At 43.7% G+C, this 25,472-nt stretch overlaps 1 protein-coding gene across 3 annotated transcripts in view; it reads left to right on the top strand.

Annotated features, from left to right (window-relative positions):
• The first annotated feature begins 11,906 nt into the window (after positions 1–11,906).
• Positions 11,907–25,472, top strand: part of LOC136622032 (uncharacterized) — a 63,056-nt gene continuing 49,490 nt past the window's right edge. The window contains exons 1-3 of one of the 3 annotated variants that reach the window (XM_066598007.1): positions 11,908–12,060; positions 18,247–18,388; positions 21,506–21,590. In XM_066598007.1, the coding sequence (XP_066454104.1) occupies positions 21,572–21,590 (19 nt within the window). In that variant the 5' untranslated portion in view covers positions 11,908–12,060; positions 18,247–18,388; positions 21,506–21,571. Of the gene's footprint in view, positions 12,061–18,246; positions 18,389–18,427; positions 18,767–21,505; positions 21,591–25,472 lie in introns of those variants that run through there. The other 2 variants (XM_066598006.1, XM_066598008.1) reach the window with 2 other exon arrangements.

The raw sequence follows: 25,472 nt of genomic DNA, 5'->3' as shown, positions 1-25,472 counted from the left end.
ACCTCACCTCTATGTGCATATACTGAGGAGAATCTACCTAACATCTATGTGCACATACTGAGGAGAATCTACCTCACCTCTATGTGCATATACTGAGGAGAATCTACCTCACCTCTATGTGCATATACTGAGGAGAATCTACCTCACCTCTATGTGCATATACTGAGGAGAACCTACCCCACCGCTATGTGTATATACTGAGGAGAATCTAACTCACCTGTATGTGTATATACTGAGGAGTATCTACCTCACCTCTATGTGTATATACTGAGGAGAATCTAACTCACCTGTATGTGTATATACTGAGGAGTATCTACCTCACCTCTATGTGCATATACTGAGGAGAATCTACCTCACCTCTATGTGTATATACTGAGGAGAATCTACCTCACCTCTATGTGTATATACTGAGGAGAACCTACCCCACCGCTATGTGTATATACTGAGGATTATCTACCTCACCGCTATGTGTATATACTGAGGATTATCTACCTCACCTCTGTGTGTATATACTGAGAAGAACCAACCTCACGACTATGTGTATATACTGAGGAGAATCCACCTCCCCTCTATGTGTGTATACTGAGGAGAATCTACCTCACCTCTATGTGTATATACTGAGGAGAATCTACCTCACCTCTATGTGTATATACTGAGGAGAATCTACCTCACCTCTATGTGTGTATACTGAGGAGAATCTACCTCCCCTCTATGTGTATATACTGAGGAGAATCTACCTCCCCTCTATGTGCATATACTGAGGAGAACCTACCGAACCGCTATGTGTATATACTGAGGAGTATCTACCTCCCCTCTATGTGCATATACTGAGGAGAATCTATCTCACCTCTGTGTTTATATACTGAGGAGCATGTACCTCACCTCTATGTGTATATACTGAGGAGAATCTACCTCACTTCTATGTGTATATACTGAGGAGAATCTACCTCCCCTCTATGTGTATATACTGAGGAAAATCTACCTCACCGCTATGTGTATCTACTGAGAAGAACCAACCTCATGACTATGTGTATATACTGAGGAGAATCTACCTCCCCTCTATGTGTATATACTGAGGAGAATCTACCTCCCCTCTATGTGTATATACTGAGGAGAATCTACCTCCCCTCGAAGTGTATATACTGAGGAGAACCTACCCCACCGCTATGTGTATATACTGAGGAGAATCTACCTCACCTGTATGTGTATATAATGAGGAGAATCTACCCCACCTGTATGTGTATATACTGAGGAGTATCTACCTCACCTGTATGTGTATATACTGAGGAGTATCTACCTCACCTGTATGTGTATATACTGAGGAGTATCTACCTCACCTGTATGTGTATATACTGAGGAGTATCTACCTCACCTGTATGTGTATATACTGAGGAGTATCTACCTCACCTGTATGTGTATATACCGAGGAGTATCTACCTCACCTGTATGTGTATATACTGAGGAGTATCTACCTCACCTGTATGTGTATATACTGAGGAGTATCTACCTCACCTGTATGTGTATATACTGAGGAGTATCTACCTCACCTGTGTGTGTATTTACTGAAAAGAACTAACCTCAAGACTATGTGTATATACTGAGGAGAATCTACCTCACCTGTATGTGTATATACTGAGGAGTATCTATCTCACCTGTATGTGTATACACTGAAGAGTATCTACCTCACCTGTATGTGTATATACTGAGGAGAACCTACCTCACCCCTATGTGTATATACTGAGGATTATCTGCCTCACCTCTGTGTGTATATACCGAGGGGAACCTACCTCACCGCTATGTGTATATACTGAGGAGAACCTACCTCACCTCTTTGTGTATATACTGAGAAGAACCAACCTCACGACTCTGTGTATATACTGAGGAGAACAAACCTCACGACTATGTGTATATACTGAGGAGAATCTACCTCACCTCTATGTGTATATACTGAGGAGAACCTACCCCACCGCTATGTGTATAAACTGAGGAGAACCTACCTCACCTCTTTGTGTATATACTGAGAAGAACCAACCTCACGACTATGTGTATATACTGAGGAGAACCAACCTCACGACTATGTGTATATACTGAGGAGAATCTACCTCACCTCTATGTGTATATACTGAGGAGAACCTACCCCACCGCTATGTGTATATACTGAGGAGAATCTACCTCACCTCTATGTGTATATACTGAGGAGAATCTACCTCACCTCTATGTGTATATACTGAGGAGAACCTACCCCACCGCTATGTGTATATACTGAGGAGAATCTACCTCGCCTCTATGTGTATATACTGAGTAGAATCTACCTCCCCTCTATGTGTATATACTGAGGAGAATCTACCTCACCTGTATCTGTATATACTGAGGAGAATCTTCCTCACCTCTAAGTGTATATACTGAGTAGAACCTACCCCACCGCTGTGTGTATATACTGAGGAGAATCTACCTCACCTGTATGTGTATATACTGAGGATAATCTACCTCACCTGTATGTGTATATACTGAGGAGAATCTACCTCTCCTCTATGTGTATATACTGAGGAGAACCTACCTCACCACTATGTGTATATACTGAGGATTATCTGCCTCACCTCTGTGTGTATATACCGAGGGGAACCTACCTCACCGCTATGTGTATATACTGAGGAGAACCTACCTCACCTCTTTGTGTATATACTGAGAAGAACCAACCTCACGACTATGTGTATATACTGAGGAGAACCTACCCCACCGCTATGTGTATATACTTAGGAGAACCTACCTCACCTCTATGTGTATATACTGAGGAGAACCTACCTCACCTCTATGTGTATATACTGAGGAGAATCTAACTCACTGCTATGTGTATATACTGAGGAGAATCTACCTCGCCTCTATGTGTATATACTGAGGAGAATCTACCTCACCTCTATGTGTATATACTGAGGAGAACCTACCCCACCGCTATGTGTATATACTGAGGAGAATCTTCCTCTCCTCTATGTGTATATACTGAGGAGAATCTACCTCCCCTCTATGTGTATATACTGAGGAGAATCTTCCTCTCCTCTATGTGTATATACTGAGGAGAATCTACCTCCCCTCTATGTGTATATACTGAGGAGAATCAACCTCCCCTCTATGTGTATATACTGAGGAGAATCTACCTCACCTGTATGTGTATATACTGAGGAGAATCTACCTCACCTCTATGTGTATATACTGAGGAGAACCTACCCCACCGCTATGTGTATATACTGAAGAGAATCTACCTCACCTCCATGTGTATATACTGAGGAGAATCTACCTCCCCTCTATGTGTATATACTGATGAGAATCTACCTCCCCTCTGTGTGTATATACTGAGGAGAACCTAGCTCACCGTTATGTGTATATACTGAGGAGAATCTACCTCACCTGTATGTGTATATACTGAGGAGTATCTACCTCACCTCTATGTGTATATACTGAGGAGAATCTACCTCCCCTCTATGTGTATATACTGAGGAGAATCAACCTCCCCTCTATGTGTATATACTGAGGAGAATCTACCTCACCTGTATGTGTATATACTGAGGAGAATCTACCTCACCTCTATGTGTATATACTGAGGAGAACCTACCCCACCGCTATGTGTATATACTGAAGAGAATCTACCTCACCTCCATGTGTATATACTGAGGAGAATCTACCTCCCCTCTATGTGTATATACTGAGGAGAATCTACCTCCCCTCTGTGTGTATATACTGAGGAGAACCTAGCTCACCGTTATGTGTATATACTGAGGAGAATCTACCTCACCTGTATGTGTATATACTGAGGAGTATCTACCTCACCTCTATGTGTATATACTGAGGAGAATCTACCTCACCTCTATGTGTATATACTGAGGAGAATCTACCTCACCTCTATGTGTATATACTGAGGAGAATCTACCTCACCTCTATGTGTATATACTGAGGAGAATCTACCTCACCTCTATGTGTATATACTGAGGAGAATCTACCTCACCTCTATGTGTATATACTGAGGAGAATCTATCTCTCCTTTATGTGTATATACTGAGGAGAATCTACCTCACCTCTGTGTATATACTGAGGAGAATCTACCTCACCTCTGTGTATATACTGAGGAGAATCTACCTCACCTCCGTGTGTATATACTGAGGAGCATCTACCACACCTCTGTGTATATACTGAGGAGCATCTACCTCACCTCTGTGTATATAGTGAGGAGAATCTACCTCACCTCTGTGTATATACTGAGGAGAATCTACCTCCCCTTAGTGTGTATATACTGAGGAGAATCTACCTCCCCTTTGTGTGTATATACTGAAGAGAATCTACCTCCCCTCTATGTGTATATACTGAGGAGAATCCACCTCCCCTTTGTGTGTATATACTGAGGAGAATCTACCTCCCCTTTGTGTGTATATACTGAGGAGAATCTACCCCACCTCTATGTGTATATACATAGGAGAATCTACCTCATCTCTATGTGTATATACTGAGGAGAATCTACCTCACCTCTGTGTATATACTGAGGAGAATCTACCTCACCTCTATGTGTATATACTGAGGAGAATCTACCTCACCTCTGTGTGTATATACTGAGGAGAATCTACCTCACCTCTATGTGTATATACTGAGGAGAATCTACCTCACCTCTGTGTGTATATACTGAGGAGAATCTACCTCCCCTCTGTGTGTGTATATACTGAGGAGAATCTACCTCACCTCTGTGTGTGTATATACTGAGGAGAATCTACCTCCCCTCTATGTATATATACTGAGGAGAATCTACCTCCCCTCTATGTATATATACTGAGGAGAATCTACCTCCCCTCTATGTGTATATACTGAGAAGAATCTACCTCCCATCTATGTGTATATACTGAGGAGAATCTACCTCCCCTCTATGTATATATACTGAGGAGAATCTACCTCCCCTTTGTGTGTATATACTGAGGAGAATCTACCTCCCCTCTATGTATATATACTGAGGAGAATCTACCTCCCCTTTGTGTGTATATACTGAGGAGAATCTACCTCCCCTCTATGTATATATACTGAGGAGAATCTACCTCCCCTTTGTGTGTATACAGGTTTTATTACTTGATTCTTCTAAAGTAACCTTGACCTTATAAAATTTTCCGTGCGAACAGGTAAACACCGGGTCCAAATTACCTCGGACGAAGCCGGGTATATGTGCTAATAATTATACACAGAAGACACCCAGGTTAGACCAGCATGCTCTATCACTATATACAAAAGACGTACATTCCTCTGTGGCTGGAAGAAATCTATATGGCGGTCTGGGCTGGCTCTATTGTCCACGGGCGGATTTGATTTGCGGAACCCGCTCGGGAGATCCTTAAATCAAGCCACCCATAGGGATGCATTAGCATCCGCAACACAATTTAAACCATGCGGATGTCATTTCTTCCTGGTGTGTGAATCGCACGTGCAGGAGAAAATCGCAGCATCCTCCATGTTCTGCGGATTCCCGCTCGGACGGCTTCCATTGAAGGCAATGAAAGCCATCCGATCTGTGGCACCCCCTGCAGCTGACACTGTGGGCGTGCCGTGGATCCGCAGGAAAGCAGGATTTTTAAAAAAAAGTACTGCGCATGCGCGTAGCATGCTGGTCGGCGCACCGAGCGCATCCGCAGTGCAGAGGAAAGAAGAAGATCTGGCCGTGTAGGTAGAAGGCTCCGGACAGGTGAGAAAATGTTTTTTAGGCCTCATGGCTGCGGGCACAGATGGAAACTGTGCGTACCCGTGGGCATGAGGCCTACAAGATGAGAGAAGTGAACAACTCCAGAGAGGACGTCACCTGGGAGTCACTAAATAGAACCGCGCTGTAATTACTTATAGAGCCTGCAGGGCGCTTGTGCAGATCCGGTATCTACCGCCATATGGTCACGGAGTGGGGACAACAATGGGCTTTTTATAGCCACTATGATTAGGATGCGTCTCTGTGGTGTGTTTGGGTCAGGAGGCCTGCGGTCGTCTTTAGACCCGCGTCAGTATTATAAGCGCAAACATGTGCCCACAACACGCTTGTGCTGGAGTTCTTGGTTCTGGTGCTAGAATTATATTATGAGCTTGGCTCTGGGGCTGTATATATGATCTGTACTTGGTTCTGGTGCTGTATTTACTCTGTGAGCTTGGTTCTGTGGCCTTATTTATGCTATCAGTCTGATTCTGGTTGTATATATATATATTTACTGAGGTTAGTTCTTGTGCTGTATTTATGTAAAGTGTAGAAGCGTACGGAGCGGCTCGCTGCACTCGAACTACACCCACGATGCGGATGGCTATACAATGTGGTCAGTAAATTGTGTGGCCATGGGCGCAGCAGGTGGGCATGATCGGGCGGCATGTGGTCATCCGCTGTAGTGACCCAGAACACCATCCTGCCCCCTCCATAAATGTCATACATGGTTGTCCTATGTAGATGGACTGTGCAAACCTGTCCTGTCACATCCAGTGTGTGTGCTGCACAGCCGCGGCGCTTGAAAGGTTAACAGTAATAAAATCATAGCATGTAAATGTATTAGTCTTTCATGTCATGTGGTACAAGTGAGGGTAGAAATAGGAGTGACTGAGAGCGGGAAAGGAGTCCATCTTCAGGAGGAGAGAGTGCTAACACAGAGCTACATGGAAGCACCTTCAGCTTCCATGTAGGTGAAGATGGAGGAAGAAGAGCGACCTCCTGTAGTGTTTGCAGTGTGGATGTGAGAGGAGTGAGTCCCATCATCAGAGAGAGAGACCTACAAAACAGTTCTAAACAAGGTACCCGTTCACACCACAGGCATTTCCAGTGCGGCCGTCCATAGTTAGGATCACCGCACAGAGGTATGCGATTGAGTCACACCCACGTGCCTGCCGTGCGGGGTGTTTAGTGGCTAAGCCTTCCTTAGTAATTGTCTGTGGGAGAGTCTGTGGAGTGACCCCCCTACCCCGTTCCTCCTCCAGAGTTCTCCCAATTAAGGAGCGGTGACCTACATATAACATGGACTGCAGGGCCGTATTGACCCTGTGTATCCTCCCTTCCTCTGAGCTCTAGCCTGTTACGGGTTACAGTGAATTGTAGCTGCATGACCTGTTGTAAAGAGTTTATCATGTAAAAGTTATACGGGGCCCTAACCGTTCCTGGGGACCCGAGGTACTACACACAAGTCTCTGTGTTCATCTCTCCGCCGCGGTGGCATCACGAGTGATCAGTACTACTCCCCCCATCCTGTTTATTGGCATTCCCTGTACTAGGGGTGTTGATGGTGGCCGGCGGTCCTGCTCTGGCCTTGGCTGCGTGGCATCCCTCCGGGACCAGAGCCTGGTCAGTGCCACGGTGACACGTCCGCACTTATCCCTCCCAGCTCTTCCCGTTAGCAGGTGCCCGGGGTCGCCCCTCTGGGGTGTTGCACCGCTCCTTACACCTTAGTGCGGGTCTGCACTCCTGCGCCAGTGATGTGCGCTCCTCCCACAGGCCTGCGAACATTAGGGATCATTCACACAGGCGTCCGAGTATACGCCGCACATTCTTGGACCGAGAATCCCCTATTCCTGCGTATTTCAGCCGTGTTTACAAGAAAAAGCTGCAAGAAAACCCGTTCATTTCTTTCACAAATACACAAAACTGTCGCGCGCGTTCACTGCGTATTTGTGCGACATTTAAATGAGCCCCCCATCCGTTATGTGTGCGCAAATACACTGTATACTAACACAGAGGAACATGCCGGAGCGGCCAGAAAATACGGGCACCAGCAAGTTTTGGTTGCGCAAATACACAGCGTTCTTGCATGACTAAAGTTGTAGTGACCCCCATAGTGGCCCCGGCAGTAATAGTGACCCCCATAGTGGCCCCGGCAGTAATAGCGACCCCCATAGTGGCCCCGGCAGTAATAGTGACCCCCATAGTGGCCCCAGCAGTAATAGTGACCCCAGTAGTGAGTGACCCCCACTAATGATAGTGACCCCCATAGTGGCCCCGGCAGTAATAGTGACCCCCATAGTGGCCCCAGTAGTAATAGTGACCCCTATAGTGGCCCCAGCAGTAATAGTGACCCCAGTAGTGAGTGACCCCCACTAATGATAGTGACCCCCATAGTGGCCCCAGCAGTAATAGTGTCCCTCGTAGTAGCCCTAGTAATGATAGTGACCCCCATAGTGGCCCCAGCAGTAATAGTGTCCCCCGTAGTAGCCCTAGTAATGATAGTGACCCCAATAGTGGCCCCAGCAGTAATAGTGACCACCATAGTAGTCTCAGGCATGCTATCTGGTCAGAGGCCAATAGCATCCCTCCATTGGCCTCTGGCCGCGCAGCATCCCTTGAGGCTTTATACTCACCTGCCTGCAGCTCAGGTCTGGCAGCGCAGTGCAGTCTGTGACCTTTCACCTTGGCGGAGAGGTCAGCGGTCACAGACTCTGCACTGCGCCTCTGGACCTGAGCTGCAGGCGGGTGAGTAGAATTCCTTTTAGGGGGTTTTCCAGGCAGTGCCCGCCGGGATACATCGAGGTCCGAAATGAGGCGCTGCTCCGACCCCTGTGTGTGGCGGGCACTCATGACTGCAGGCTGGGGTCCCACTGATTTCAATGAGCGCTACGCCTGCAGTGACAAGCTCCGGCCATGACACAGAGCAGCGCTTCAGCTTCGACCCTAGTGCATCCTGGCGGGCGCTGCCTGGGTAAGCCCTTCATGGTATAACACATGTGGGGCAATGGGCCGGATTCCGCCCGTAGACCTTGTGTTTGACGCGGGGGCCTGGACCATAGTAGGTGCAACATCCTGGAGCTGTAAGAGAATTGGCCGAAATGTACGGACACCAAAACTATTAGATTACAGAATATCACTTTGTGAGACTGCAGTCTATCATGTTACCACCAGAGGGAGACAAACTACAAAGACAGCGAACATGTATAACATTATATCACTGCATATCCATCAGGGGGTAGAGAGGACAGAGCGATGTTCTGCAGATCTCTAGAGGTCAGGGGTGTACTAATCTGCAGGATGTATCACTATCAGGAGGTAGAGAGAACAGAGCGATGTTCTGCAGATCTCTAGAGGGTCAGTGGAGTAATAGTCTGCAGGATATATCACAATGTATCAGGAGGTAGAGCGGACAGAGCGATGTTCTGCAGATCTCTAGAGGTCAGGGGTGTACTAATCTGCAGGATGTATCACTATCAGGAGGTAGAGAGGACAGAGCGATGTTCTGCAGATCTCTAGAGGTCAGTGGAGTAATAATCTGCAGGATGTATCACTATCAGGAGGTAGAGAGGGCAGAGCGATGTTCTGCAGATCTCTAGAGGTCAGTGGTGTAATAGTCTGCAGGATATATCACTATGTATCAGGAGGTAGAGAGGACAGAGCGATGTTCTGCAGCGAAGTAGTAATATTGTGTGTTTGTGTGTCGCTGGACTTTCGCGCTGTTTGGGGGCGGAGCCTGCAGTGATTGGTGGAGAGATGTCCGCTGGCCGATCCTGGATGCAGTCGCTCATCCTCCCACCGTTTCCTCTTGTTGTGTGCTCTGGGGATGATAGAGTTAATAGGCGCCGCCCCCTGCAGGCCGGTGGAGCTCATTAATACCTTGTTTTAACCCTTTCCTTCCCAGATTGTGAGGGAACTCTGAAGTCAACGCTTCTTCTCCTGCGCTTTCCTAAAGGAGAACTCCAGCCAACATAATAACCTCTGAGTGAGCAGAGCTGCAGTGTAGAGCATGGAGGAAGGACAGAGCAGCATCCTGAGTCTCTGAAGAAGGAGGAGGAGAGGGACTGCAGGTAGTAACAGCAAGCAGAGGCAGGGACTTGTACAGAACTAAACATGCAGGACCTCCTCAGGGTTGTCAGCAAGCTGTGGAGATGCTGGCAGCCTGGTGAGTGCAGCTCTGGAGGCTGGTTGTGCAGGGCGTCCCCCTGGCTGCGTGCGGATGGAGGTACTGGGTGAGCAGGTTACAACCAGCCTGTCCACATTCCAGCCGCTGGTGCCATCACACCGGGGCGAGGACCGGGCACCACACTAGTGAGGAGTCAGGAGGATACCTTGTAACTGGACCTTGGCTCCTCCCCCTGCACTGACAGCCACGCCCAAATGACATTTATTACTGGCGCTGCGCCAAAATTCTGACAATTTTTGTGCAAATCAAATTACATAAATTTTCTATTGATCCGCCATAAAGTGCAGGAGCTCCGCCTCTTGTCTATAAAGGGGCGGGGTTAATTAAAAATGGTAATCATTAATAATTAAAGAATTTAAAAATGATGAACGATCTGAGGCGGTCTCAATCCAGACGCCTGCTTATTACAGGTGGACTATATGCTGCAAATCATACCTGTATATTACGCATTGCCTGTATATTACGCACAGACCTGTATATTACATATTGCCTGTATATAACACACGGACCTTCATATTACGCATTGCCTGTATATAACACACAGACCTGTACATTACACACGGACCTGTATATTACGCATTGGCTGTATATAACACACGGACCTTCATATTACGCATTGCCTGTATATTACGCACGGACCTTCATATTACGCATTGCCTGTATTTAACACACGGACCTGTATATAACACACGGACCTGTATATTACGCACTGCCTGTATATAACACACAGACCTTCATATTACACACACACCTGCAGGATATATCACTATGTATCAGGAGGTAGAGAGGACAGAGCGATGTTCTGCAGCGGTAAGTAGTAACATTGCAGGTTTGTATTTGCTGTTGAACGCTCAGATATCGCTGGACTTTCACGCTGTTTTTGGGTGGAGCCTCCAGTGATTGGTAGAGACACGTCCGCTGGCCGATGCTGTATATTACGCACGGACCTGTATATTACACATGACCTGACCTGTATAATACACCTGACCTGTATATTACACACAGCCTGTATATTAGACACACATACCTGTATATTATGCATGTCCTGTATATATATTTATATTGCACATGAACCTGTATATTATGCATGGCCTGTATATTACACACACACCTGTATATCACACACGGACCTGTATATTACGCACACACCTGTATATTACACACCAACCTGTATTTTTTTTGCACACACCTGTATATTACGCATGGCCTATATATATTACACACACACACACCTGTATATTTCACACACACCTGTCTTATACACATGGACCTGTATATTACGCACGGACCTGTATATTTCGCACACACCTGTATTTTACACACGGACCTGTATATTACGCCTGGCCTGTATATAATCCACACCTGTATATAACGCACATAAGTGTATATTGCACACACTTGTATATTACGCATGGACCTGTATATTATGCATGGCCTGTAAATGGCACACACCTGTATATTACGCACGCCCTGTATATTACACACCAGCCTGTATATTACGCACGCCCTGTATATTACTCACGGACCTGTATAATACGCACCAGTCTGTATATTACTCACGGACCTGTATATTACGGACCTGTATATTACACACCAGCCTGTATATTACTCACGGACCTGTATATTACGCACGCCCTGTATATTACACACCAGCCTGTATATTACTCACGGACCTGTATATTACTCACGGACCTGTATATTACACACCAGCCTGTATATTACGCACGGCCTGTATATTACACACCAGCCTGTATATTACGCACGGACCTGTATATTACGCACGCCCTGTATATTACGCACACATATTACAGCTGTATATTCCGTGTAGTATACCTGCGCTGCGGCCTCAGGTTAATCATGAACCTGTTGTGGGGTAACTGGGCGGAGCCCGCAGAGCAGTCACCTCCTGGCCTCAGCCACACTTCCCCTTTAACCCTCTCCTCCCCTGACAGAACACACCTTAACCTCTTGGCTGCCGGAGCTGCTAATAGGATGTGTCAGAGGGAAATGAGAGGGTTTGGCTGAGGGAGGTGGAAAGAGGAAGAGAGAGCAGAAGCCAAGAGTACAGAGGGTGGAGGCTGCGAATACCAGAGTGGAGGGGCGAGGGCAAGAACTGGGCAGCACTCTGGGTGCCACTCACATCGGGATCACATCCCTGGATCTATGGCAGAAGGTAAGAAAGAGTCCCTTTACCTGATTACCAGCCCAGAGCACCTAACCACTGAGCCACCTCCGAGAAGACACTCCAAGCTACTCCAGGACTGTTACCAGGCGGCTTCGGGGGGGCCATCGGGCACCACCAGCACCCTGTGCCAGGGAGTCACCCGCCGGGTCCAGATCTGAGGGTCTCCACCTGAGTCACTATATCATTAAGGGGTTCCTGCTGCTCATATAGCGACAGCATATCCTGCAGCGCTGTACATACGACATATCCCGGCCAGAATCACTATCCCAGGAGCTCACAGTCTAATCTATAGTCACACGGGGGCCACAAGGGCCCCAGCAGCCTGCGGAACAGGAGAGAGAACAAGCTTCATGCAGAGCTGCTGCAGGCACAAAGAAACATTGTGACTTCCAGTGAAATGTGTCAGATTATACATAGGGGGCAGTATTATAGTAGTTATATTCTTGTACATAGGGGGCAGTATTATAGTAGTTATATTCTTGTACATAGGAGGCAGTATTATAGCAGTTATATTCTTGTACATAGGGGGCAGTATTATAGTAGTTATATTCTTGTACATAGGGGCAGTATTATAGTAGTTATATTCTTGTACATAGGGGGCAGTATTATAGTAGTTATATTCTTGTACATAGGGGGCAGTATTATGGCAGTTATATTCTTGTACATAGGGGGCAGTATTATAGCAGTTATATTCTTGTACATAGGGGGCAGTATTATAGTAGTTATATTCTTGTACATAGGGGCAGTATTATAGTAGTTATATTCTTGTACATAGGGGGCAGTATTATAGTAGTTATATTCTTGTACATAGGGGGCAGTATTATAGTAGTTATATTCTTGTACATAGGGGTGAGTATTATAGTAGTTATATTCTTGTACATAGGAGGCAGTATTATAGTAGTTATATTCTTGTACATAGGGGGCAGTATTATAGTAGTTATATTCTTGTACATAGGGGCAGTATTATAGTAGTTATATTCTTGTACATAGGGGGCAGTATTATAGTAGTTATATTCTTGTACATAGGGGGCAGTATTATAGTAGTTATATTCTTGTACATAGGGGTGAGTATTATAGTAGTTATATTCTTGTATATAGGGGGCAGTATTATAGTAGTTATATTCTTGTACATAGGGGGCAGTATTATTGTAGTTATATTCTTGTACATAGGAGGCAGTATTATAGTAGTTATATTCTTGTACATAGGGGGCAGTATTATAGTAGTTATATTCTTGTACATAGGGGGCAGTATTATAGTAGTTATATTCTTGTACATAGGAGGTAGTATTATAGTAGTTATATTCTTGTACATAGGGGGCAGTATTATAGTAGTTATATTCTTGTACATAGGAGGCAGTATTATAGTAGTTATATTCTTGTACATAGGGGGCAGTATTATAGTAGTTATATTCTTGTACATAGGAGGTAGTATTATAGTAGTTATATTCTTGTACATAGGGGGCAGTATTATAGTAGTTATATTCTTGTACATAGGGGGCAGTATTATAGTAGTTATATTCTTGTACATAGGGGGCAGTATTATAGTAGTTATATTCTTGTACATATGGGCCAGTATTATTGTAGTTATATTCTTGTACATAGGGGCAGTATTATAGTAGTTATATTCTTGTACACAGGGGGCAGTATTATAGTGGTTATATTCTTGTACATAGGGGCAGTATTATAGTAGTTATATTCTTGTACATAGGGGGCAGTATTATAGTAGTTATATTCTTGTACATAGGGGGCAGTATTATAGTAGTTATATTCTTGTACATAGGAGCAGTATTATAGTAGTTATATTCTTGTACATAGGGGGCAGTATTATAGTAGTTATATTCTTGTACATAGGGGGCAGTATTATAGTAGTTATATTCTTGTACATAGAGGGCAGTATTATAGTAGTTATATTCTTGTACATAGGGGGCAGTATTATAGTAGTTATATTCTTGTACATAGGAGGCAGTATTATAGTAGTTATATTCTTGTACATAGGGGGCAGTATTATAGTAGTTATATGCTTGTACATAGGGGGCAGTATTATAGTAGTTATATTCTTGTACATAGGGGGCAGTATTATAGTAGTTATATTCTTGTACATAGGGCGCGCAGTATTATAGTAGTTATATTCTTGTACATAGGGGGGCAGTATTATAGTAGTTATATTCTTGTACATAGGAAGCAATATTATAGTAGTTATATTCTTGTACATAGGGGGCAGTATTATAGTGGTTATATTCTTGTACATAGGGGGCAGTATTATAGTAGTTATATTCTTGTACATAGGGGGCAGTATTATAGTAGTTATATTCTTGTACATAGGAAGCAGTATTATAGTGGTTATATTCTTGTACATAGGGGGCAGTATTATAGTAGTTATATTCTTGGACATAGGAGGTAGTATTATAGTAGTTATATTCTTGTACATAGAGGGCAGTATTATAGTAGTTATATTCTTGTACATAGGGGGCAGTATTATAGTAGTTATATTCTTGTACATAGGAAGCAGTATTATAGTAGTTATATTCTTGTACATAGGGGGCAGTATTATAGTAGTTATATTCTTGGACATAGGAGGTAGTATTATAGTAGTTATATTCTTGTACATAGGGGGCAGTATTATAGTAGTTATATTCTTGGACATAGGAGGTAGTATTATAGTAGTTATATTCTTGTACATAGAGGGCAGTATTATAGTAGTTATATTCTTGTACATAGAGGGCAGTATTATAGTAGTTATATTCTTGTACATAGCGGGCAGTATTATAGTAGTTATATTCTTGTACATAGGGGACAGTATTATAGTAGTTATATTCTTGTACATAGGAGCAGTATTATAGTAGTTATATTCTTGTACATAGGAGGCAGTATTATAGTAGTTATATTCTTGTACATAGGGAGCAGTATTATAGTAGTTATATTCTTGTACATAGGGGGCAGTATTATAGTGGTTATATTCTTGTACATAGGGGGCAGTATTATAGTAGTTATATTCTTGTACATAGGGGGCAGCATTATAGTAGTTATATTCTTGGACATAGGGGGCAGTATTATAGTGGTTATATTCTTGTACATAGGGGGCAGTATTATAGTAGTTATATTCTTGTACATAGGGGGCAGCATTATAGTAGTTATATTCTTGTACATAGGGGGAGTATTATAGTAGTTATATTCTTGTATATAGGGGGCAGTATTATAGTGGTTATATTCTTGTACATAGGGGGCAGTATTATAGTAGTTATATTCTTGTACATAGGGGGCAGTATTATAGTAGTTATATTCTTGTACATAGCGGGCAGTATTATAGTAGTTATATTCTTGTACATAGGGGGCAGTATTATAGTAGTTATATTCTTGTACATAGGAGGCAGTATTATAGTAGTTATATTCTTGTACATAGGGGGCAGTATTATAGTAGTTATATTCTTGTACATAGGGGGCAGTATTATAGTAGTTATATTCTTGTACATAGGGGGCAGTATTATAGTGGTTATATTCTTGTACATAGGGGCAGTATTATAGTAGTTATATTCTTGTACATAGGGGGCAGTATTATAGTAGTTATATTCTTGTACATAGGAGGCAGTATTATAGTAGTTATATTCTTGTACATAGGGGGCAGTATTATAGTAGTTATATTCTTGTACATAGGAGGCAGTATTATAGTAGTTATATTCTTGTACATAGGGGGCAGTATTATAGTAGTTATATTCTTGTACATAGGGGGCAGTATTATAGTAGTTATATTCTTGTACATAGGGGGCAGTATTATAGTAGTTGTATTCTTGTACATAGGGGGCAGTATTATAGTAGTTATATTCTTGTACATAGGAGGCAGTATTATAGTAGTTATATTCTTGTACATAGGGAGCAGTATTATAGTAGTTATATTCTTGTACATAGGAGGCAGTATTATAGTAGTTATATTCTTGTACATAGGGGGCAGTATTATAGTAGTTATATTCTTGTACATAGGGGGCAGTATTATAGTAGTTATATTCTTGTACATAGGGGGTAGTATTATAGTAGTTATATTCTTGTACATAGGGGGTAGTATTATAGTAGTTATATTCTTGTACACAGAGGGCAGTATTATAGTAGTTATATTCTTGTACATAGGGGGCAGTATTATAGTAGTTATATTCTTGTACATTGGGGGTAGTATTATAGTAGTTATATTCTTGTACATAGGGGGTAGTATTATAGTAGTTATATTCTTGTACATAGGAGGGCAGTATTATAGTAGTTATATTCTTGTACATAGGAGCAGTATTATAGTAGTTATATTCCTGTACATAGGGGGCAGTATTATAGTAGTTATATTCTTGTACATAGGAGCAGTATTATAGTAGTTATATTCTTGTACATAGGGGGTAGTATTATAGTAGTTATATTCTTGTACATAGGAGGCAGTATTATAGTAGTTATATTCTTGTCCATAGGGGGCAGTATTATAGTAGTTATATTCTTGTACATAGGGGGCAGTATTATAGTAGTTATATTCTTGTACATAGGGGGCAGTATTATAGTAGCTATATCCTTGTACATAGGGAGCAGTATTATAGTAGTTATATTCTTGTACATAGGGGCAGTATTATAGTAGTTATATTCTTGTACATAGGGGGCAGTATTATAGTAGGTATATTATTGAACATAGGAGGCAGTATTATAGTAGTTATATTCTTGTACATTGGGGGCAGTATTACAGTAGTTATATTCTTGTACATAGGGGGCAGTATTATAGTAGTTATATTCTTGTACATAGGAGGTAGTATTATAGTAGTTATATTCTTGTACATAGGAGGCAGTATTATAGTAGTTATATTCTTGTACATAGGGGGCAGTATTATAGTAGTTATATTCTTGTACATAGGAGCAGTATTATAGTAGTTATATTCCTGTACATAGGGGGCAGTATTATAGTAGTTATATTCTTGTACATAGGAGCAGTATTATAGTAGTTATATTCTTGTACATAGGGGGTAGTATTATAGTAGTTATATTCTTGTACATAGGAGGCAGTATTATAGTAGTTATATTCTTGTCCATAGGGGGCAGTATTATAGTAGTTATATTCTTGTACATAGGGGGCAGTATTATAGTAGTTATATTCTTGTACATAGGGGGCAGTATTATAGTAGCTATATCCTTGTACATAGGGAGCAGTATTATAGAATATAGTAGTTATATTCTTGTACATAGGGGGCAGTATTATAGTAGTTATATTCTTGTACATAGGGGGCAGTATTATAGTAGCTATATCCTTGTACATAGGGAGCAGTATTATAGTAGTTATATTCTTGTACATAGGGGCAGTATTATAGTAGTTATATTCTTGTACATAGGGGGTAGTATTATAGTAGTTATATTCTTGTACATAGGAGGCAGTATTATAGTAGTTATATTCTTGTCCATAGGGGGCAGTATTATAGTAGTTATATTCTTGTACATAGGGGGCAGTATTATAGTAGTTATATTCTTGTACATAGGGGGCAGTATTATAGTAGTTATATCCTTGTACATAGGGAGCAGTATTATAGTAGTTATATTCTTGTACATAGGGACAGTATTATAGTGGTTATATTCTTGTACACAGGGGGCAGTATTATAGTGGTTATATTCTTGTACATAGGGGGCAGTATTATAGTAGTTATATTCTTGTACATAGGGGGCAGTATTATAGTAGTTATATTCTTGTACATAGGGGGCAGTATTATAGTAGTTATATTCTTGTACAGAGGGGCAGTATTATAGTAGTTATATTCTTGTACATAGGGGGCAGTATTATAGTAGTTATATTCTTGTACATAGGAGGCAGTATTATAGTAGTTATATTCTTGTACATAGGGGGCAGTATTATAGTAGTTATATTCTTGTACATAGGGGGCAGTATTATAGTAGTTATATTCTTGTACATAGGGGGCAGTATTATAGTAGTTATATTCTTGTACATAGGGGGTAGTATTATAGTAGTTATATTCTTGTACACAGAGGGCAGTATTATAGTAGTTATATTCTTGTACACAGAGGGCAGTATTATAGTAGTTATATTCTTGTACATAGGGAGCAGTATTCTGTTAGAAAGGAGCAGAGCGTTCCGCTTGCGGTCTGACGCGTTATTCCGGCTCCGTTCACTTTTACGCTACTGATTTCTGTTGTTCGATTCTCTTAAAGGTACCAAACAGCGAACATTATAGCCGTGCCGGATTCCACGCGTTACAGGCTGAGTGGCGCCCCCCGCTGACTATATGGGTCCATTGGATTTCACGCTATGCGATTTTTGGACTGGATTTGTGATGGAGGCTCCAACACATAAGTGAATACGGCCTTCCTTTGGACCCCATAGATAAGCTCAGGGTCGGCTGGGACATGTAGTTCCTCTGTCTTGTTGGTTCCGTTGATATCCTATGCGGTATGATGAATCCACTCTGCAGTCATGCGGTTTATCCCCCCTGAAATCACATATATGCGCTGTTCACTGCGCCCACAAGAGGCGGTACCACCTGTATCCATCTGTATTAATATCCTATTTAGTGATCTGACGGTTATTGCTGGAGGTAACCCAACCCCTGTGCTGCCGTTATGGGGACTCCAGAGGCTGCGAATGTTTACCGCATCACTATGGAGATCTTCCCTCCGCATCAAACACTTAACCCCTGATGCACCAGAGGCAGTGAGCATCTCAGCGGAGCAGGTCAGTGCAGCAGCTTCCCATAGACCCCATATATAAGCCTCACACTGCGCCCCCTCCCCCAGAGGTTATATCAGTACTGGAGCGTTATAAGAAGAGCTGCTGATATCACATATATGATGCCTAGGGGTTATATCAGTACTGGAGTATTAAAAGAAGAGCTGCTGATATCACATATATGATGTCTCTGGAGGTTATATCAGTGCTGGGGCGTTATAAGAGGAGCAGCTGATATCACATATATGATGCCTGGGGGTTATATCAGTACTGGAGTATTAAAAGAAGAGCTGCTGATATCACATATATGATGTCTCTGGAGGTTATATCCGTACTGGAGTATTAAAAGAAGAGCTGCTGATATCACATATATGATGTCTGGGGGTTATATCAGTACTGGAGCGTTATAAGAGGAGCGGCTGATATCACATATATGATGTCTGGGGGTTAGATCAGTACTGGAGCGTTATAAGAGGAGCAGCTGATATCACATATATGATGTCTCTGGAGGTTATATCAGTGCTGGGGCGTTATAAGAGGAGCCACTGATATCACATATATGATGTCTGGAGGTTATATCAGTACTGGAGCGTTATAAGAGAAGCGGCTGTTATCACATATATGATGTCTGGAGGTTATATCAGTACTGGAGCATTATAAGAGGAGCAGCTGATATCACATATATGATGTCTCTGGAGGTTATATCATTACTGGAGCGTTATAAGAGGAGCAGCTGATATCACATATATGATGTCTCTGGGGGTTATATCAGTGCTGGGGCGTTATAAGAGGAGCCACTGATATCACATATATGATGTCTGGAGGTTATATCAGTACTGGAGCGTTATAAGAGAAGCGGCTGTTATCACATATATGATGTCTGGAGGTTATATGAGTACTGGAGCGTTCTAAGAAGAGCGGCTGATATCACATATATGATGTCTGGGGGTTATATCAGTACTGGAGCGTTATAAGAGGAGCGGCTGATATCACATATATGATGTCTGGGGGTTATATCAGTACTGGAGCGTTATAAGAGGAGCAGCTGATATCACATATATGATGTCTCTGGAGGTTATATCATTACTGGAGCGTTATGAGAGGAGCAGCTGATATCACATATATGATGTCTCTGGGGGTTATATCAGTGCTGGGGCGTTATAAGAGGAGCAGCTTATATCACATATATGATGTCTCTGGAGGTTATATCAGTGCTGGAGCGTTATAAGAAGAGCTGCTGATATCACATATATGATGCCTGGGGGTTATATCAGTACTGGAGTGTTATAAGAAGAGCTGCTGCTATCACATATATGATGTCTCTGGAGGTTATATCATTACTGGAGCGTTATAAGAGGAGCAGCTGATATCACATATATGATGTCTCTGGAGGTTATATCATTACTGGAGCGTTATAAGAGGAGCAGCTTATATCACATATATGATGTCTCTGGAGGTTATATCAGTGCTGGAGCGTTATAAGAAGAGCTGCTGATATCACATATATGATGCCTGGGGGTTATATCAGTACTGGAGTGTTATAAGAAGAGCTGCTGATATCACATATATGATGTCTCTGGGGGTTATATCAGTACTGGAGTGTTATAAGAGGACCAGCTGATATCACATATATGATGTCTCTGGGAGTTATATCAGTACTGGAGTGTTATAAGAGGAGCGGCCGATATCACATGTATGATGTCTGGAGGTTATATCAGTACTGGAGCGTTATAAGAGGAGCAGCTGATATCACATATATGATGTCTCTGGAGGTTATATCAGTGCTGGAGCGTTATAAGAAGAGCTGCTGATATCACATATATGATGCCTGGGGGTTATATCAGTACTGGAGAGTTATAAGAGGAGCAGCTGATATCACATATATGATGTCTCTGGAGGTTATATCAGTGCTGGAGTGTTATAAGAAGAGCTGCTGTTATCACATATATGATGTCTCTGGGGGTTATATCAGTACTGGAGCGTTATAAGAGGACCAGCTGATATCACATATATGATGTTTCTGGGGGTTATATCAGTATTGAAGCGTTATAAGAGGAGCTGCTGATATCACATATATGATGTCTCTGGGGGTTATATCAGTACTGGAGAGTTATAAGAGAAGAGGCTGATATCACATATATGATGTCTCTGGAGGTTATATCAGTGCTGGAGCGTTATAAGAAGAGCTGCTGATATCACATATATGATGCCTGGGGGTTATATCAGTACTGGAGTGTTATAAGAAGAGCTGCTGATATCACATATATGATGTCTCTGGGGGTTATATCAGTACTGGAGCGTTATAAGAGGAGCTGCTGATATCACATATATGATGTCTCTGGAGGTCATATCAGTACTGGAGCGTTATAAAAGGAGCAGCTGATATCACATATATGATGTCTCTGGGGGTTATATCAGTTATAAGAGGAGCGGCTGATATCACATATATGATGTCTCTGGGGGTTATATCAGTACTGGAGCGTTAAAAGAAGAGCGTCTGGTATCACATATAGAAAGTTTCCCAGCATTGCAGATATGGGATATGTAGTAGTGATTGGGGGGGGGGGGGGGGGGGGAAGATTCTGCACTTCCTGTCACTCATCCCATTGATAAACTCTATAGTCAGCAATGGCTGATAACAGGGGTCAATAGACTGCATTCACCTCCATAGTCAATATCTTTGGTGCTCTCTGTTATCAGGTTTTCTGTACATGGAGATGATTTTGTGTTTCATCTCTTCTGCAGCTCAGTATGCAGCCGCTCCGCAATGTGACGGTTTAGCGCCCGCGTCCAGATCTCGCCTCCTGCCGAATGCGCGCCATCATGTCCGGTGAGTGTAACAATGACTATCACTCCCATCATCTTTAGAAGTTGTAAAATGTTGTTTACTGATTTGGGGCTCGTTCACACCGACTGGTTTGCGATGCTGCATATTCTGCTCGTGTTTCTTCCCCATGTGATACGCTGACTTATATCAGACAGGCAGATTAATCACGCGGCTTTGTTCTAATTTGGTGCATCGAAGTAATTGGCCTCCCGTGAATATGCAGGAAACCTGCGGCCAAAGAATGGCGCCTTCTGCGCGGAAATACGCGGCGCGCTAATGTGAGCAAAAACCACACAGAACGGCCGAAATATGCAGGGAAGACGCGATGACACAAGTGAAGCCGGCGTCCACCCGTCAGCGAGCCGACTCCGTATATATGTCTTCCAACGGCCACAGTGAGGTTATAATCTAACATCATGCCTCACATATTGCGCTTCATGCCGCGCGCCTCACATATTGCGCTTCATGCCGCGCGCCTCACATATTACACTTCCTGCCTCGCGCCTCACATATTACACTTCATGCCTCGTGCCTCACATATTACACTTCATGCCACGTGCCTCACATATTGCAATTCATGCCTTCTGCCTCACATATTACACTTCCTGCCTCGTGACTCACATATTGCACTTCATGCCTTCTGCCTCACATATTACACTTCCTGCCTCGCGCCTCACATATTACACTTCCTGCCTCACGCCTCACATATTACACTTCATGCCTCATGCCTCACATATTGCAATTCATGCCTTCCGCCTCACATATTACACTTCCTGCCGCGCCCCTCACATGTTACACTTCATGCCTCACATATTGCACTTCCTGCCTCGCGCCTCACATATTGCACTTAATGCCTCACATATTACACTTCCTGCCTCGCGCCTCACATATTGCACTTAATGTCTCACATATTACACTTCCTGCCTCGCGCCTCACATATTGCACTTAATGCCTCACATATTGCACTTCATACCTCACATATTGCACTTGATGCCTTCTGCCTCACATATTGCACTTCCTGCCTCGCGCCTCACATATTGCACTTCCTGCCTCGCGCCTCACATATTACACTACATGCCTCGTGCCTCACATATTGCACTTCATGCCTCACGTATTGCGCTTCATGCCGTGCGCCTCACATATTGCGCTTCATGCCGTGCGCCTCACATATTGCACTTCATGCCTCGCGCCTCACAGATTGCACTTCCTGCCTTCCGCCTCACATATTACACTTCCTGCCTTCCGCCTCACATATTACACTTCCTGCCTCACGCCTCACATATTACACTTCCTGCCTCGCGCCTCACATATTGCACTTCATGCCTCACATATTGCACTTCCTGCCTCGCGCCTCACATATTGCACTTAATGCCTCACATATTACACTTCCTGCCTCGCGCCTCACATATTGCACTTAATGTCTCACATATTACACTTCCTGCCTCGCGCCTCACATATTGCACTTAATGCCTCACATATTGCACTTCATACCTCACATATTGCACTTGATGCCTTCTGCCTCACATATTGCACTTCCTGCCTCGCGCCTCACATATTGCACTTCCTGCCTCGCGCCTCACATATTACACTACATGCCTCGTGCCTCACATATTGCACTTCATGCCTCACGTATTGCGCTTCATGCCGTGCGCCTCACATATTGCGCTTCATGCCGTGCGCCTCACATATTGCACTTCATGCCTCGCGCCTCACAGATTGCACTTCCTGCCTTCCGCCTCACATATTACACTTCCTGCCTTCCGCCTCACATATTACACTTCCTGCCTCACGCCTCACATATTACACTTCCTGCCTCGCGCCTCACATATTACACTTCATGCCTCGTGCCTCACATATTTCACCTAATGCCTCACATATTACACTTCCTGCCTCGCGCCTCACATATTGCACCTAATGCCTCACATATTACACTTCCTGCCTCGCGCCTCACATATTGCACCTAATGCCTCACATATTGCACTTCATGCCTTCTGCCTCACATATTGCACTTCATGCCTTCTGCCTCACATATTGCACATCCTGCCTCGCGCCTCACATATTGCACGTCCTGCCTTCCGCCTCACATATTACACTTCCTGCCTCACGCCTCACATATTACATTTCCTGCCTCACGCCTCACATATTACACTTCCTGCCTCGCGCCTCACATATTACACTTGATGCCTCGTGCCTCACATATTTCACCTAATGCCTCACATATTACACTTCCTGCCTCGCGCCTCACATATTGCACCTAATGCCTCACATATTACACTTCCTGCCTCGCGCCTCACATATTGCACCTAATGCCTCACATATTACACTTCCTGCCTCACGCCTCACATATTACACTTCCTGCCTCACGCCTCACATATTACACTTCCTGCCTCGCGCCTCACATATTACACTTCATGCCTCGTGCCTCACATATTTCACCTAATGCCTCACATATTACACTTCCTGCCTCGCGCCTCACATATTGCACCTAATGCCTGACATATTGCACTTCCTGCCTCGTGCCTCACATATTGCACTTCCTGCCTCGTGCCTCACATATTGCACTTCCTGCCTCGTGCCTCACATATTGCACTTCCTGCCTCGTGCCTCACATATTGCGCTTCCTGCCTCGTGCCTCACATATTGCGCTTCATGCCTTCTGCCTCACATATTGCACTTCCTGCCTCGCGCCTCACATATTGCACTTCATACCTCACATATTGCACTTGATGCCTTCTGCCTCACATATTGCACTTCCTGCCTCGCGCCTCACATATTGCACTTCCTGCCTCGCGCCTCACATATTACACTACATGCCTCGTGCCTCACATATTGCACTTCATGCCTCACGTATTGCGCTTCATGCCGTGCGCCTCACATATTGCGCTTCATGCCGTGCGCCTCACATATTGCACTTCATGCCTCGCGCCTCACAGATTGCACTTCCTGCCTTCCGCCTCACATATTACACTTCCTGCCTTCCGCCTCACATATTACACTTCCTGCCTCACGCCTCACATATTACACTTCCTGCCTCGCGCCTCACATATTGCACTTCATGCCTCACATATTGCACTTCCTGCCTCGCGCCTCACATATTGCACTTAATGCCTCACATATTACACTTCCTGCCTCGCGCCTCACATATTGCACTTAATGTCTCACATATTACACTTCCTGCCTCGCGCCTCACATATTGCACTTAATGCCTCACATATTGCACTTCATACCTCACATATTGCACTTGATGCCTTCTGCCTCACATATTGCACTTCCTGCCTCGCGCCTCACATATTGCACTTCCTGCCTCGCGCCTCACATATTACACTACATGCCTCGTGCCTCACATATTGCACTTCATGCCTCACGTATTGCGCTTCATGCCGTGCGCCTCACATATTGCGCTTCATGCCGTGCGCCTCACATATTGCACTTCATGCCTCGCGCCTCACAGATTGCACTTCCTGCCTTCCGCCTCACATATTACACTTCCTGCCTTCCGCCTCACATATTACACTTCCTGCCTCACGCCTCACATATTACACTTCCTGCCTCGCGCCTCACATATTACACTTCATGCCTCGTGCCTCACATATTTCACCTAATGCCTCACATATTACACTTCCTGCCTCGCGCCTCACATATTGCACCTAATGCCTCACATATTACACTTCCTGCCTCGCGCCTCACATATTGCACCTAATGCCTCACATATTGCACTTCATGCCTTCTGCCTCACATATTGCACTTCATGCCTTCTGCCTCACATATTGCACATCCTGCCTCGCGCCTCACATATTGCACGTCCTGCCTTCCGCCTCACATATTACACTTCCTGCCTCACGCCTCACATATTACATTTCCTGCCTCACGCCTCACATATTACAC

Source organism: Eleutherodactylus coqui, chromosome 3 (assembly GCF_035609145.1).
Source record: "Eleutherodactylus coqui strain aEleCoq1 chromosome 3, aEleCoq1.hap1, whole genome shotgun sequence".
Taxonomy (NCBI): Eukaryota; Metazoa; Chordata; class Amphibia; order Anura; family Eleutherodactylidae; genus Eleutherodactylus; species Eleutherodactylus coqui.
Note: the sequence above shows the minus strand (reverse complement) of the source record. Positions and strands in the feature narration are given on the sequence as shown.